Below are 12,576 nucleotides of genomic sequence, written 5' to 3'. Positions count from 1 at the left end.
GTGGGAAACACTGAGTCTTTATGTGTCCAGTGGAGCTCCACGGGTGAGTCAGAACCAGAGAAGGGCTCATTCAGGGGTGAAGTCTAAATACTGAGACCTCCATGTCTCCAAGGGAGAGAGAGATTAGACCTTCAAGGGCCTCCAAAATGCCATTCAGTCATTCACTCCTGCCCAACTTCATGTATAGTCATGCGTGAATATAAACGTACCTGAGCACCTATTCAGACAACATGTGTCAGCACTACTCGCACACATTTGCTCTGTACTGTACATTATAGGTGGAAAAAGGCTGAAACTAAGCAATGAAACAAGTTGTGACTTCATTGTATTTAGCAACGTTTAGCAGATGGGCTATACAGCAATAATTAAGTTGCTCTGGGTGTGGTTGTTCATAAGTATTTACCCTCAAGTCTCCGGTTTTTCCATAAGAGAGGGATGAGGGTGAAGAGAAGAGAAGGGGTGGAGCGACGATTACAGAGACAGAGACATGGACGTGGGGGGAAGAGTTTGACTTTGAGGTTTGGATGCACAGAGGAAGAAATTCCCAGTTAAATGACTGCCTGACGCTGCTGCTCCACTGGAGAAATCGGCTGAGGTTGCCCAAGGCCTGAGTCTCACCCTGGGACACTCCCTAGCTTTCTCGTTTCAATGCCCTCCACAGCACAAACATCCACTTTGCACATATGTTTTTTAATCAGGACTATGCAAAACAGATGACAATAAGTTACGTCCCATCAAGCCCTAGCGTGCAAGAAAGGAATCAAACACATCCTACAAGTGCATAACAAGCTCACAACGTGACTGTACAGCAGAATATCAAAGCAGTCTCAGTTTTCACTGCGCTCACAATAGCTTCAGTGTTGTTTTTCAGCTCTGGCTTGAGAGGGAAAGAGTTAAGGAGAAGCTGAGTGGGAGAGGTGCGGAGCGAAGCCGCTGGCCCAGGTCCAGACGTCAGACCAGCACCGCAGTGAAATGGGTTTCTGGGGGAAAGTAAGGTCAAGCTAACCTGAGATCGAAAGATATTGAGGCTTGAGGAACTCAGGCCTCATAATATGTTCTTGAAGGGATTCAAACTAATGTTTTTTTCAAGTACAAACTCAACAGCTGGGATGAGTTCAGGTATAGGTGTTACAGTGAAACACAAACAAGAAGATTTCAATGTAGAAACTGTAGTTAATCTTTAACTCTCTGAGGGGGATTTCCTGGTTCAGTTTCTGCCTCACAGGGTTTTTTGTTGAAACCTGAACAGTATTAGTCAGAAGCCTATTCTGGGCCTAAGCTTGGCTTTTTTTATTTCGTGTTTACCTTAGTTTCAAATATGGTCTTCAGTGGAGAGCACACTGTTGAAGGCTGGACAGCTTCTGTGTTTAGTCATTAAATGGAGACATGCCAGGTGCTTGAAATCATGTTGTTGACTGTCCAAATGTCCACAATTCAAAACACACGACAATGTAATTCCAGAGCTTATTTTTTTGCATTTTGTCAGTGTGGAATGTGTTGTTGCCGCAGTTGTATAAAAACGTTCTGAATTTGTAGTCCCTGTAACATATTATCAACATCATACCAAGTAGTCCCTTATTTAGAACTCTGGTGAGGTAAGACTTGTTTAGGACGGTTTCTAATTTAACCTTTTTTCTTCTCCTTACTGAAACTGGAGTGTTGTTGGGTTTATTTTTGCAATATTTATTATGACTCACACTGTTGTCTCCTTTTTTAAATGCGTTTTAAAGACATGGCTGCAGCAGTATGGTTACCTGCCCCCGGGGGACATGCGAGCCCACTCCCTCCGCTCCCCTCACTCCGTCACCTCGGCTATCAGCGCCATGCAGAAGTTCTACGGCCTCACCGTCACTGGCACCTTCGACCCCAACACCATCGAGTGAGCAAACAGCTTTATTCTAACAGGGTCACCTACAGGTCAAAGATAAAAATAAAACTAGTCATTCTTACCCTGTTTTGAGTGGACTGTCTTGTCTTTGGCAGGGCCATGAAGCGACCGCGCTGTGGAGTGCCAGATAAGTTTGGTGCTGAGTTGAAAAGCAACCTGAGGAAGAAGCGATACGCCATCCAGGGCCTGAAGTGGGGCAAGAATGAAATCACTTTCTCGTAAGTCAGCAATGTGTGCTGCAGAAGCATGATGGATCAGTACTAAACGCTATTGTTTACACTAAAGTTTTGCTTGATTTTATCTTTGTCTAAATATGTTTCTATGTGCCTTACCTTTCTCACACCCTCCCCCTCACACACCCACACAATTACATACTTTTCAGTATTCAGAACTACACCCCTAAGGTGGGTGAGTACGAGACCAATGAAGCCATCAGGAAGGCCTTCAAGGTGTGGGAGAGCGTCAGCCCGCTACGTTTCCGGGAGATCCCCTACAGTCACATACGGGACAAGGTGGAAGAGTTTGCCGACATCATGCTGTTCTTCGCCGAGGGTTTCCACGGTGACAGCAGCCCGTTCGATGGGGAGGGGGGCTTCCTGGCACATGCCTATTTCCCCTCTAGTGGTATCGGTGGGGACACCCACTTTGACGCAGCTGAGCCATGGACAATCGCAAACAAGGATCTGTATGGTGAGTCTTTGTTAAATCTACGATGAAACTGCCGTTTTGATAAATTAGGGGATTTTTGTTTTTAGTGATTATCCTAAAACTGATGACACAAATGTTGGGAGTAACTGTTTATTTTAGGAGTCAGGACTTTGCTATCGTGGGCAAAACACAAGCATCAACAAGTCCAGTCTTGCATCAGAACATTTGAAGGAGTTTATGCCCTGGGCTATGTTGATTCTGCAATAATGGAGAAGTGTTTATTTCTGGGAAACAGTAGACACACAGCTTTGTGCTGTCAGCTGTTTGACTGTGACACACATTATTCTCATGACGAGCAGATGATTTATCTATTTTTAGTGATGTTACAAGTATGTGTGCAATTGAGTCACTTAAAATAGAGGAAAGAGCAACATTCAGTCCTTTTAGTTCAGTTCTCATTGTCTCAAACTCCTCCAGTTTCACAACTCCATTACTTCAATTATTTTAAAAGTAAGTTAATATGAAATGGTGATTTGGTGTTTCAGGTAATGATCTGTTCCTGGTTTCGGTCCATGAACTGGGCCATGCTCTTGGTCTGGAGCACTCCAATGACCCTTCAGCCATCATGGCTCCATTCTACCAGTGGATGGAAACCGAGCACTTCATACTTCCTGACGACGATCGCAGAGGCATACAGCAACTTTATGGTAGGTTATTGAACGTTAGCTATCCAGATCACTATCAAAAAACATTCCAACTTGGTTTCCCTAACTTAAGAAACACATCAGCAGAAACCTGTTGAAATGTAGAAGTAAATGTATCATTCCAATGATGCATGTGACCTTTGGTTTTCTCTCTGCTCCAATCAGCTCATTGGTGGATCATGACATTTCCTTTGGTCTAACAGGACCAACATTAGATGAGGTGTAAAGGTGGAAATTAGGTTAATGCAAATCTTCGTTTTTCTTCATATAGGGTCTGGATCAGGCCCTCAGCCCCCTCCTGTAACAACTCGTACGCCGAACCATGACCCTGACGTCGAATATTCACCAGACAAGCCTCACTTTGGCCCCAACATCTGTGATGGACACTTCGACACAATCGCCATCCTCAGAGGAGAAATGTTTGTGTTTAAGGTAAACACATACAACCTTTTTGGACTTGTGATAATGACAGTTAGTCTCGCAGGGGGTTAACATTTCTGTTTGCTCTTTCAGGATAAATGGTTCTGGAGAGTACGGAACAACCATGTTCTGGATGGATATCCGATGCCGATTGGTCACTTTTGGAGGGGACTGCCCACACATGTGACTGCTGCTTTTGAAAGGGAAGATGGGAAATTTGTTTTCTTTAAAGGTAAATCTGGGTTCAGTATAATAATAAAAACATTTACAAGATTTCTCTTTTAAAAGCAAGCCCAATCAAAAGGCATATTTTACAGTTATATTATATGTATGTGTTCTTTCTGTCTTTTTCTCTCTCCAGGGGACAAGTATTGGGTGTTTACTGAATCACTTTTAGATCCTGGTTTCCCGAAGAATATAAAGGAAATGGGCACTGGACTTCCCAAGGACCGAATAGATGCTGGTCTCTTCTACACCCCCACTGGACAAACGTTTTACTTCAGAGCAAACAAGTTAGTCATCCGTGTGTGTGTGTGTGTGTGTGTGTGTGTGTGTGTGTGTGTGTGTGTGTCACATTCTGAAATTACACTACTGGAATTTATAAACTTCTGATTGTAAGGAAAATCCATTTACGCCACCACCACCAAAAGACATGTTTGAATGTTGACCCTATACATTTAAAACGCTTGACTTATCCTAAATTACAAACCTGCATATCATTTCAACATTGAAAAAAAACCTTGGGGAACTTTAAAGCTTGATAAGCCTCCCCATGTTTACATCATGGTCATTGTTATAAAACAGCTTGGTAAAGTGTGGTAGTCAGTGTTTACAGTGCAAACAGCCTCCCACATAATCACTGAGATTGCACGTGCTCTAAGACCAGACAACGCTTTCATTCCTTGCCTTGGTGTTACCAGGTTTAGTTTGACTGTTGGAAGAGTTCGCAACAATTCATCTCCCATATTTCTGCAGAATCACATTTTTGCAGCTCATTTTGTGGTCCAGCTGGTGGTTTAGTTCAGCAGAAACACATACACATAACCACGTTTTCAAGCTTTATGGTTCAAGTGCAAGTCAAGTCTCAAATCATTCAAGAAAAGTCAATTCTACTTTTTGTAAAATGTGATGTCTTTGAGGGTAAGTCCGGGCCAGGTCTTTAGTCACTCAGGCCAACTCCAAGCCAAGTCCCTAGTCATGTGAACCAGGTCCAAATCAAGTCTCCAGTACTGCTAGAAAAGTCCAAGTCAGGGCTTTACAGGCAATTGTGAATATAGTTATGAATGTGTCGAACCAAGTCTATCACCCGTTTTGGACAGGTCCAGGTCAGGTCTCGAAATAACTTGGTTCACGTAGAGTCATATCTGTAAGAGCATGTGGAAGTCAAGTCTAAAGTCTGTCAAAAAAAGTCTCAGTCCTTCACGGCAAATCAGATTCAAGTCTTGAGGTATTCAAGTCCAATTCTCTAGTGAAGTCCTTTGGGGCTCTGCATGAGACTATTAACCCCTCTAGCTGATAGTCTCTTAACCTTTCCTCTGTTATTCCTTGTTTAGATATTACCGTTTCAACGAAGACATGCGAAGCGTTGATGAGGGATATCCAAAAGCTGTCAGTGTGTGGCAAGGAGTGCCTGACAATATCAAGGCAGCTTTCATGAGCAAAGATCAAGGTAAGGGGGGCCCGTATGATCTTGCCGTGTTTTCTTTTCCACATCTGTACAAGTTGCTTTTCCTTTCAGTTCAGGTTTGTTTCTCACATTTATTTCTTCCAACTCCTTAGAGCACACCTACTTCTACAAAGCCAACAAGTATTGGAAGTTTAACAACCAGGTGATGCGTGTGGAGCCTGGATATCCTAAATCAGCCCTTCGTGACTGGATGGGCTGTCCCAACGAAGACCCCAAGACTGATGGAGGCAAAGGCGGTGGCGGACACGACAAGGACAAGGAGAGGGAGAAGGACAAGGAGTGGGATGATAAGGACAGAACTAGAGATAGAGAGAGGGAAAGGGAGAGGGAAAGGGAAAGGGAAAGGGAAAGGGAAAGGGAAAGGGAAAGGGAGAGGGATAGGGGGACAGAGGTGGAGGAGGAGACGGAGGTGATCATTATTGAGAAGGAAGGGGTAGGTGGAGGCAGTGGAGCAGCGGCGGTAGTGTTACCGTTGTTCTTGTTGGTGTGTGTGATTGCGACGCTGGCTGCCTTGTTGTTTTTCCGTCGGTACGGTACCCCACGCAGACTCCTCTACTGCCAACGATCTTTACTGGACAAGGTGTAGACGGAGGAGAAGGGGAAGGAGAGAGGAGGGAAAGAGAGGAAAGGAAGGAGAAAAAAAAGTGGAAGGAAATGTTGAACACAGATAATGAGAGCAGAACAGAAAGAGTTAACACTGGAGAAAGAGCAGAAGGATAAGCACAAGACTCGCATTTTTAAATATTCGTACCACTGCCAGTTTCCTTTTGCTCAATCTCTCAACCACTCCATCCTTCCAGTTTTCCCCCTCCCTTCGGTCTCGGCCTCTCTCCTCGTGGTTACTGACGCCAGCTCTTTGCTGTTTGTTTAGCTTTTTTCAATGTCTTATTTTTAGTTTATGTCAGTGGTCAGTGTTTGTGTCCTTGTGAATTCCCGCTTCAAACCTGCATCTCCATGACGCCCATCCTAGCATGTTCCTTTAAGTATCAAAGAGCGTGTTTTATCGCTCTTTCCTCCCCCTTGTTAACTTGCAAAAACTCACATTAAAACCACAATGGCATAGTCATTGTTTTTCCTAATCTTCCAGTAAAGTAACATGTCAGAGGCGGTACGGGCCATACAAGGGAAACAAAGCCAAAGCTTAAGTCCTTAAGAAGCATGAGATTCACTCATCAGAGTAAAGCAATAAATACGACTGTCTTTTCCTTTTTTATAGCAATGTCTTTAGTGCTGATTATTATAAATGATGTTGTCATTATTATTATGACTAATACTATTATTGTTGTTGTCCTACGTGTAAAGAATGTGTTTTTGTACATTGTCATTAAAAAGTCCTGCTGGACAGTGACATACAGTTTTGAAAATGGCCTTAATTTTATATGTGTGGGAACAGTGAACGGGGAAGGGGGTTATGTATTCTTGAAACTTGAATGTCTTTTCTTTTTTTTTTTACCTTGAATCCATTTCAAATGAAAATAAATTGAAGATCTGAAAATGACTCCTTTTTGTCATTGTACTTGTTTCCTGTTTCAAATCACGGTGCTACATTACTAATCAGGGGTTATAAGTAAATGAACAACAATGATAATGATACTAGTGATACTGATAATGATTTAGTTTTCTTAATAACATTGTTTGTGTGTTCTTAACCACTTATATTCTTAAGCTTTTCATACAAAATAAAGTAATTTCAAATGACTTTCTGTGCTTTGATTTTGACTTAGTAGTTCACTAACTTTTTGCTCTTTGCGCCATCTTTCTGTCAACTGCTTTGAGCTAAACTAAAGCACTCCCTTTAATGCATTCATATTGTCTCTTTCTGCTGTCATATTTCCAGTTCTAACCTGGACTTTATCTCACTTATTGCTCGCTCATCCATTTAGTCTTACCCAGTCTTCCTGGACCTCCAGGTTTCTTGCTCCCCGACTGCACCACTCTGTGTTACTGGGGCTCGGAAACTGGCAATCCAGAAACTGGATCGGAAAACACGGACTGGATCCAAAGCTTAAGTAGAAACAGGGATGAAGAAGATTGTGTAAAGCTGTTGCTGCACAGCAGGAAAACATAACTCAGCTATACAATTCAAGAGAGTGTGTGTGTTCATGGCTTTCCATACTTATGAGGAACAACCATCCTTCACAAGAGTAGGAGATGAGAAAACGGACGCACAAATGATTTACTTAAACGCAGAGGTTTTGGATTTAGGGATTGATAAGCAGTGAAGTGGTTAAACCTTTTGTTGTCAGTGAACTGTGGTCGATGCAGGTCCTCACAAGTATAGCAATACAAAAATGCTCACATGCATGTTTTGCAAGGCTATAAATGCATTTATTTGTGCATTATCCACTGCTTATATGTACACACCCATCCAACTTAGGCGTCTCTCTACTCCTTAATGATCTCACTAATGAAAAACTGCCACACAGGGGGGGGGGTCAGGGTCTCTATGATATGTTATGATTACGGCAATGGGAGTTATGCAATGAAAATGATGAGGTATTTTCCTATTGTGCCATAAAGATTTAGGGCGCCCATTTGTCTCTACTTTGCAGCAGTGTTTTGAAGAGCCTGGGCTGGGGAGAGAAGTCACAAGGCTTTTCTGTGAGGGGAGGACGGAGTGAGGAGGGTTAAGTCACATTTGGATGCCAGAGATGGAGCAGAATTCCATGAACAACATCTGGAATTCCAACTGCATCATGTTGGCCAGTAACACAGCGGGACAGGGCGATGGGGGGATGGGAGTTGGTTTGGATCTGTTTAATTAGCTTCATGTACTACATCAAAGTCACAATAAAAGGACATGTGAACAAATATCGTGCCTTTTTGGAGTTGTCTTTCTCCTCACAAGGTTCGAGTATGCGTCTTTGGGCATGTTTTGCTTAAATTATCTCTGTGGCTCAGCCCTGGGTCAATGTTTGGTGTTTTCTGTCTTCCCCAGCTGATTCTGCAGAGTGAAGAAAAGATTCGCCTCAGCATAATTCTTCCCAAAGTCCTCTCCTTTCTCTGTGCTCTGTGTAACTGGAGACTTTTCTTCACTGTCTGCGAAATGACTCACTCCTTTTTTCACAAAAGCCTGACAAAAGACCACACCACATTGCCTCTCCCAGCCACCTCCACTCCTCTGGCCCTCACATTTCACCTAGAGAAAAAGAAAAAAATAAACTGTAATTTCTAGTCATGGTTCTGATGCAACTGTCCACTTCAAAAAAACTAAAACTCTTCCGTGCCAAGGCCTTACAACACATCCCCTGACTAATCTCATCTCTCTGTCGTCATTGAACTCCAGTCAGCGGACGCCATTAACAAACTCCTTTTATGTTTCAATCTCTGCGCTGGACACTTCCTGTGCTTGTGTTTCAGTTGGCATGTGTAGCGCTCAGGCTGATGAATGGAAACTTCCAAATAGGGGAAGTCCTGCTTTTGGCTATTGTGTCTCATAATAGCTGAGCTGGACATCATACTGTAATGGCAGAACAAAACGCAGGGATGAGAATGAGTAGTTTTCCCATTAAATAAGACTGAATGATTAACTGAGAAAGGCTAGTGTTGCAATCTGCCTGGCAACTAGGATGTGGGAAGGTGGAAGGGGGCATTTCTAGGGATCTGGTTAGCTTCTATATAGGTTACACATGGTTTTCATTTGCATCAGTTAAAGCTTTGCCACATCCTGCACCAAGCAATAAGACAAAAAACAGGAACAGGGGATTTTTCTCCCGAGTCCATGTCTCTTACCCTGACACACAACTAATGCTGAGATGATGGGTTGCCTTTCGTTTGCACACATTGTAAGGAACGATATATTGCTTGTTCTTGTTTATCTTTGGAAAAAAAACATACTCTCTGTGCCTGTTAAATGTCAGTTATGTTCAGACTGACAATCTGTAAGTTGTAACAAAAGCTTAAGGTAAAAACATGTTCTCCAAGCCCTTATCTGAGATTACCCTGATTACATTGTCTGTTGACCACATTTGCGCATACGTAATATCCCAAAAACTCTTAAGATGGATTGCTATGATATTTTCTACAGACATAAATGGCTCCAAGGCAATGTTACCTACAGACCTTAATGACCCCCTAACTCTCAACCATGACAATGACCTTTGTGGTTTTAAAACCAGTTTCTCAAAGAATATTGATGCATTGTCTTCTCATGAACTCATGTTCATTCAGGATGAATCGGAAAAAAACCCTACTTTTAATCTTACATCAGCATTTAAAGCGAAACTAGTCACATTCCCACCAGCCTCAGCATGTGGTTAGCATTCTCACACACTAAATTAAAGAAGGGGAACATGAAAAACACAATTTTAGCTAAACATTTCTTTAAGTATTTTAACCATTTGTTTGCTAAAGAGCTTATATTTTACAAAATCCCAATAGCTTTTTGTCAAGGGAACCATTGCAAATTCGACCTATTACACATCATTATACATATTACAAATATATTATACACAGTGCTGGGTGGTATACAGTTTCATACAGAATACTGTGAACTTTATACCGTATGATAAGAATTTTTCAGATACCACAATACCCTTGAAAAAGTGGCAAAGGGCGCTCAAGCGGTTGGCAGCATGCTGGGGTTCAGCGCCTAGCTTAGTAGCATTAGCATAACATGTGAGTCAAGATGGACGCTGAAGAAAATGTGACTGGAGATGGAGATACATGGCACACAAGAATAACTTGTCCGGAGGTTTTGTGTATTCCAAAACTCTGACGTGGACTAAACAAACATTTATTGCATATGTTATCGAACTAAAATTGTTGCCCGAGAAGGTAACGCAAGTAATTTACAAGAATGTATGAAAATACGATCTGCTTCAACAAGTAACGCTGGTGAAATGTCTAAAGTACGGTTTTCGAGGGACTGCCTTCCTATGATAGAAAAAACGTATAAATGCAAATACATTCCTAATCATTGAAAAATAAATATATACCGTGATAAACCGTGATACCGTTATAATTTGGAAAAATACCGTGATGAGTTTTTTTATCATACCGCCCAGCTAGTTATACATTTCTCTTTTTGCTTTTATCACCGCCAAAGCTGATTTGATATGAACATTTGTGGTTTTAATAGCCGTCATAAACACTGCTGTGATATGCAGTCCCAGTCAAGTAATGAATATGAAAGAATAACTTCACTTCACAGCAGATATTCTGATGGTCCTGAGCACAGGTGTGACCAATAACTCTAACAACCCCTCCATTTCATCAAAGGGCCTGTGAACCATAAATGGCCGTCGTTAAGGTTATTGATTGCAACTTTTAAGGCAGAGGTTTGCTCTCTTTTCATGTGCTTTGTTGTTGAATCATTGTTTTAAAACAGAGAAATGTTGACCTTAAAATGGTCCCACATACTCTGCGAGGTCTTAGAGCTGCTGCGCTCACACACACACGGTTTATCTGTGGCTTGTTAAAGAGGGGGATCAATACCTAATGCTTTTTCCGTTATGTCTGCATCTTATTTTTCCATCTAGTTCCACACAGAGCTTTGGATGGAAAATAACTTCTCATTAGTTACACTTTTATTTTGTGAGCCCCAGACGTCCCAATCTCAGTTATCTCAGTTTCATCGTCTATTTTACCAACGGTTTGCTTAGTGATTTTTCTTTTCTTAGCCATGCCGTTTTGCCTGCTACGTGCCTGCCTTTGTTAGACTTAACACAATGTCTGCACTTTGACTTGGGTGTGGTACAGTGGGAGAAGTCTCTTTTTCAATGTTGGAGGAGAGGGCTATTGTGTGGGAGAAAATAACACAGGTGCAAGGAAGTTCAGCACTCGACATTTCAACTTCTTTAGGTTAGTTTTTTCCTTTTTTCCAAACCCTTCTCATATGGTGTGGTTTCCCAAGGAGATGCTGATTCAGGCTCTCCAAGCCCTGCTACCCTCCCACTGACCCAGCCGTATCCGCAAGGAAACCCCCTTGCTTCGCTCAAGGCCTCAGGATATGGATATGTACCACAAGAGAGGAGCATCAGGAACCCCCCCCCCCCCCCCCACACACACACACACACACACACACACACACATATTCATCTCCTGCAGTCTGTTAATGAAGTATCACACAACCTAATTCTTGTTTTTTCTGTCTCTCTTCCATCGCAACAAGTCACATCTGGTTTCCATAAGCACATACATGTCATCGCAAAGAAGAAGGGGGGGAGGACTAAGCGAGGAGGGGGGAAGGGTGTGTATGTATCAAGAGAGTTTTGAACTTCAAGGAGTGGTAACACTGACAGTCAAGATATTGCAGTCTTCCGAACACGACGCAGGCCAGTTTTAAGTCAGTCAGATAATCAAAGAAAAGATAAGTATCCATGTGTGAGAGCAAGTGGGGGGGAGGGGAACTCTTGTGTAAATAGGATTGAGACAGAAAAAAAACCTTCAAGTCAGTAAGAGCAACGTCAGTGAGCCATGTGGAGATCAGAAAGGCCACATCAGAGGTTGCCTTTGAAAGTGGAGCTCTGTGGGCCTCTGTGCTCAGTTCCTCGCAAGGCTGGACACAAAGACCTATGTGGTTACACCGAGGAGGGGAGGGGAGGAGGAGGAGGAGAGGAGGAGGCGGACTGCTTACAGAGCGAAAACATATTGTTTTTACTGCCCACCCGTCAGCACGAGAGTGGCCATGCTCAGCTGTTCACGGAGGCATTAACAAACAACCTGAACTCTACACATGGTCCACTGAGGTATTCCAGCTGGTACTGGCGGTACTACAAAACACCCTCACATGCGGAAACATTGTTTGTAGTCATCTCTTCATCTGCGCTATCTTTCTTGTCATGAGCTGAACAGAGAGAATCTGGGTAAAGCTGCAGTAGGAGTTTTTCAGCTACTCTCCCACTCTATCAGAAATCCTGCTTTTATCCTGAGTAGAAAAGGTTAAAATTGACATTCATGCCCGGAACAAACGTCTCCACATTAGCCACAGGTTTTTATTAGCGATTGAAACACAACACCGGATGGACACGCACATTTTCACCCCTTTTGTCATGCGATGCTATGACTTGCATTAGCTTTGAAGTTTAAAAAAAAAATGTATTTATAGAAGGACCATGCATACAAAAACCTTAATCTCAGCAAAGAGTTGAGATGCAATATGCCAGATTATAGCTAATAGCTAATTTCCATCTGTGGTCCTCAGACAGGTTCATAACAATCAATAAAAATAATAACATTGCATGATCTCTATCAGTCATACAATTTTAAAACCTGATTTAATTACTGAT

At 42.4% G+C, this 12,576-nt stretch overlaps 1 protein-coding gene across 1 annotated transcript in view; it reads left to right on the top strand.

The window, feature by feature from the left end:
* The window catches only part of mmp14b (matrix metallopeptidase 14b (membrane-inserted)), a 12,697-nt gene extending 5,852 nt beyond the window's left edge, over window positions 1-6,845 (top strand). The window contains exons 2-10 of the mRNA XM_079650445.1: window positions 1,731-1,879; window positions 1,984-2,106; window positions 2,271-2,578; window positions 3,082-3,243; window positions 3,512-3,672; window positions 3,754-3,892; window positions 4,022-4,172; window positions 5,214-5,329; window positions 5,440-6,845. Coding sequence (XP_079506571.1) covers window positions 1,731-1,879; window positions 1,984-2,106; window positions 2,271-2,578; window positions 3,082-3,243; window positions 3,512-3,672; window positions 3,754-3,892; window positions 4,022-4,172; window positions 5,214-5,329; window positions 5,440-5,933 — 1,803 coding nt within the window. The 3' untranslated portion in view covers window positions 5,934-6,845. The remainder of the gene's footprint in view (window positions 1-1,730; window positions 1,880-1,983; window positions 2,107-2,270; window positions 2,579-3,081; window positions 3,244-3,511; window positions 3,673-3,753; window positions 3,893-4,021; window positions 4,173-5,213; window positions 5,330-5,439) is intronic.
* The last annotated feature ends 5,731 nt before the right edge of the window (window positions 6,846-12,576 follow it).

Source organism: Notothenia rossii (assembly GCF_949606895.1).
Source record: "Notothenia rossii genome assembly, chromosome: 9".
NCBI lineage: Eukaryota > Metazoa > Chordata > Actinopteri > Perciformes > Nototheniidae > Notothenia > Notothenia rossii.
Note: the sequence above shows the minus strand (reverse complement) of the source record. Positions and strands in the feature narration are given on the sequence as shown.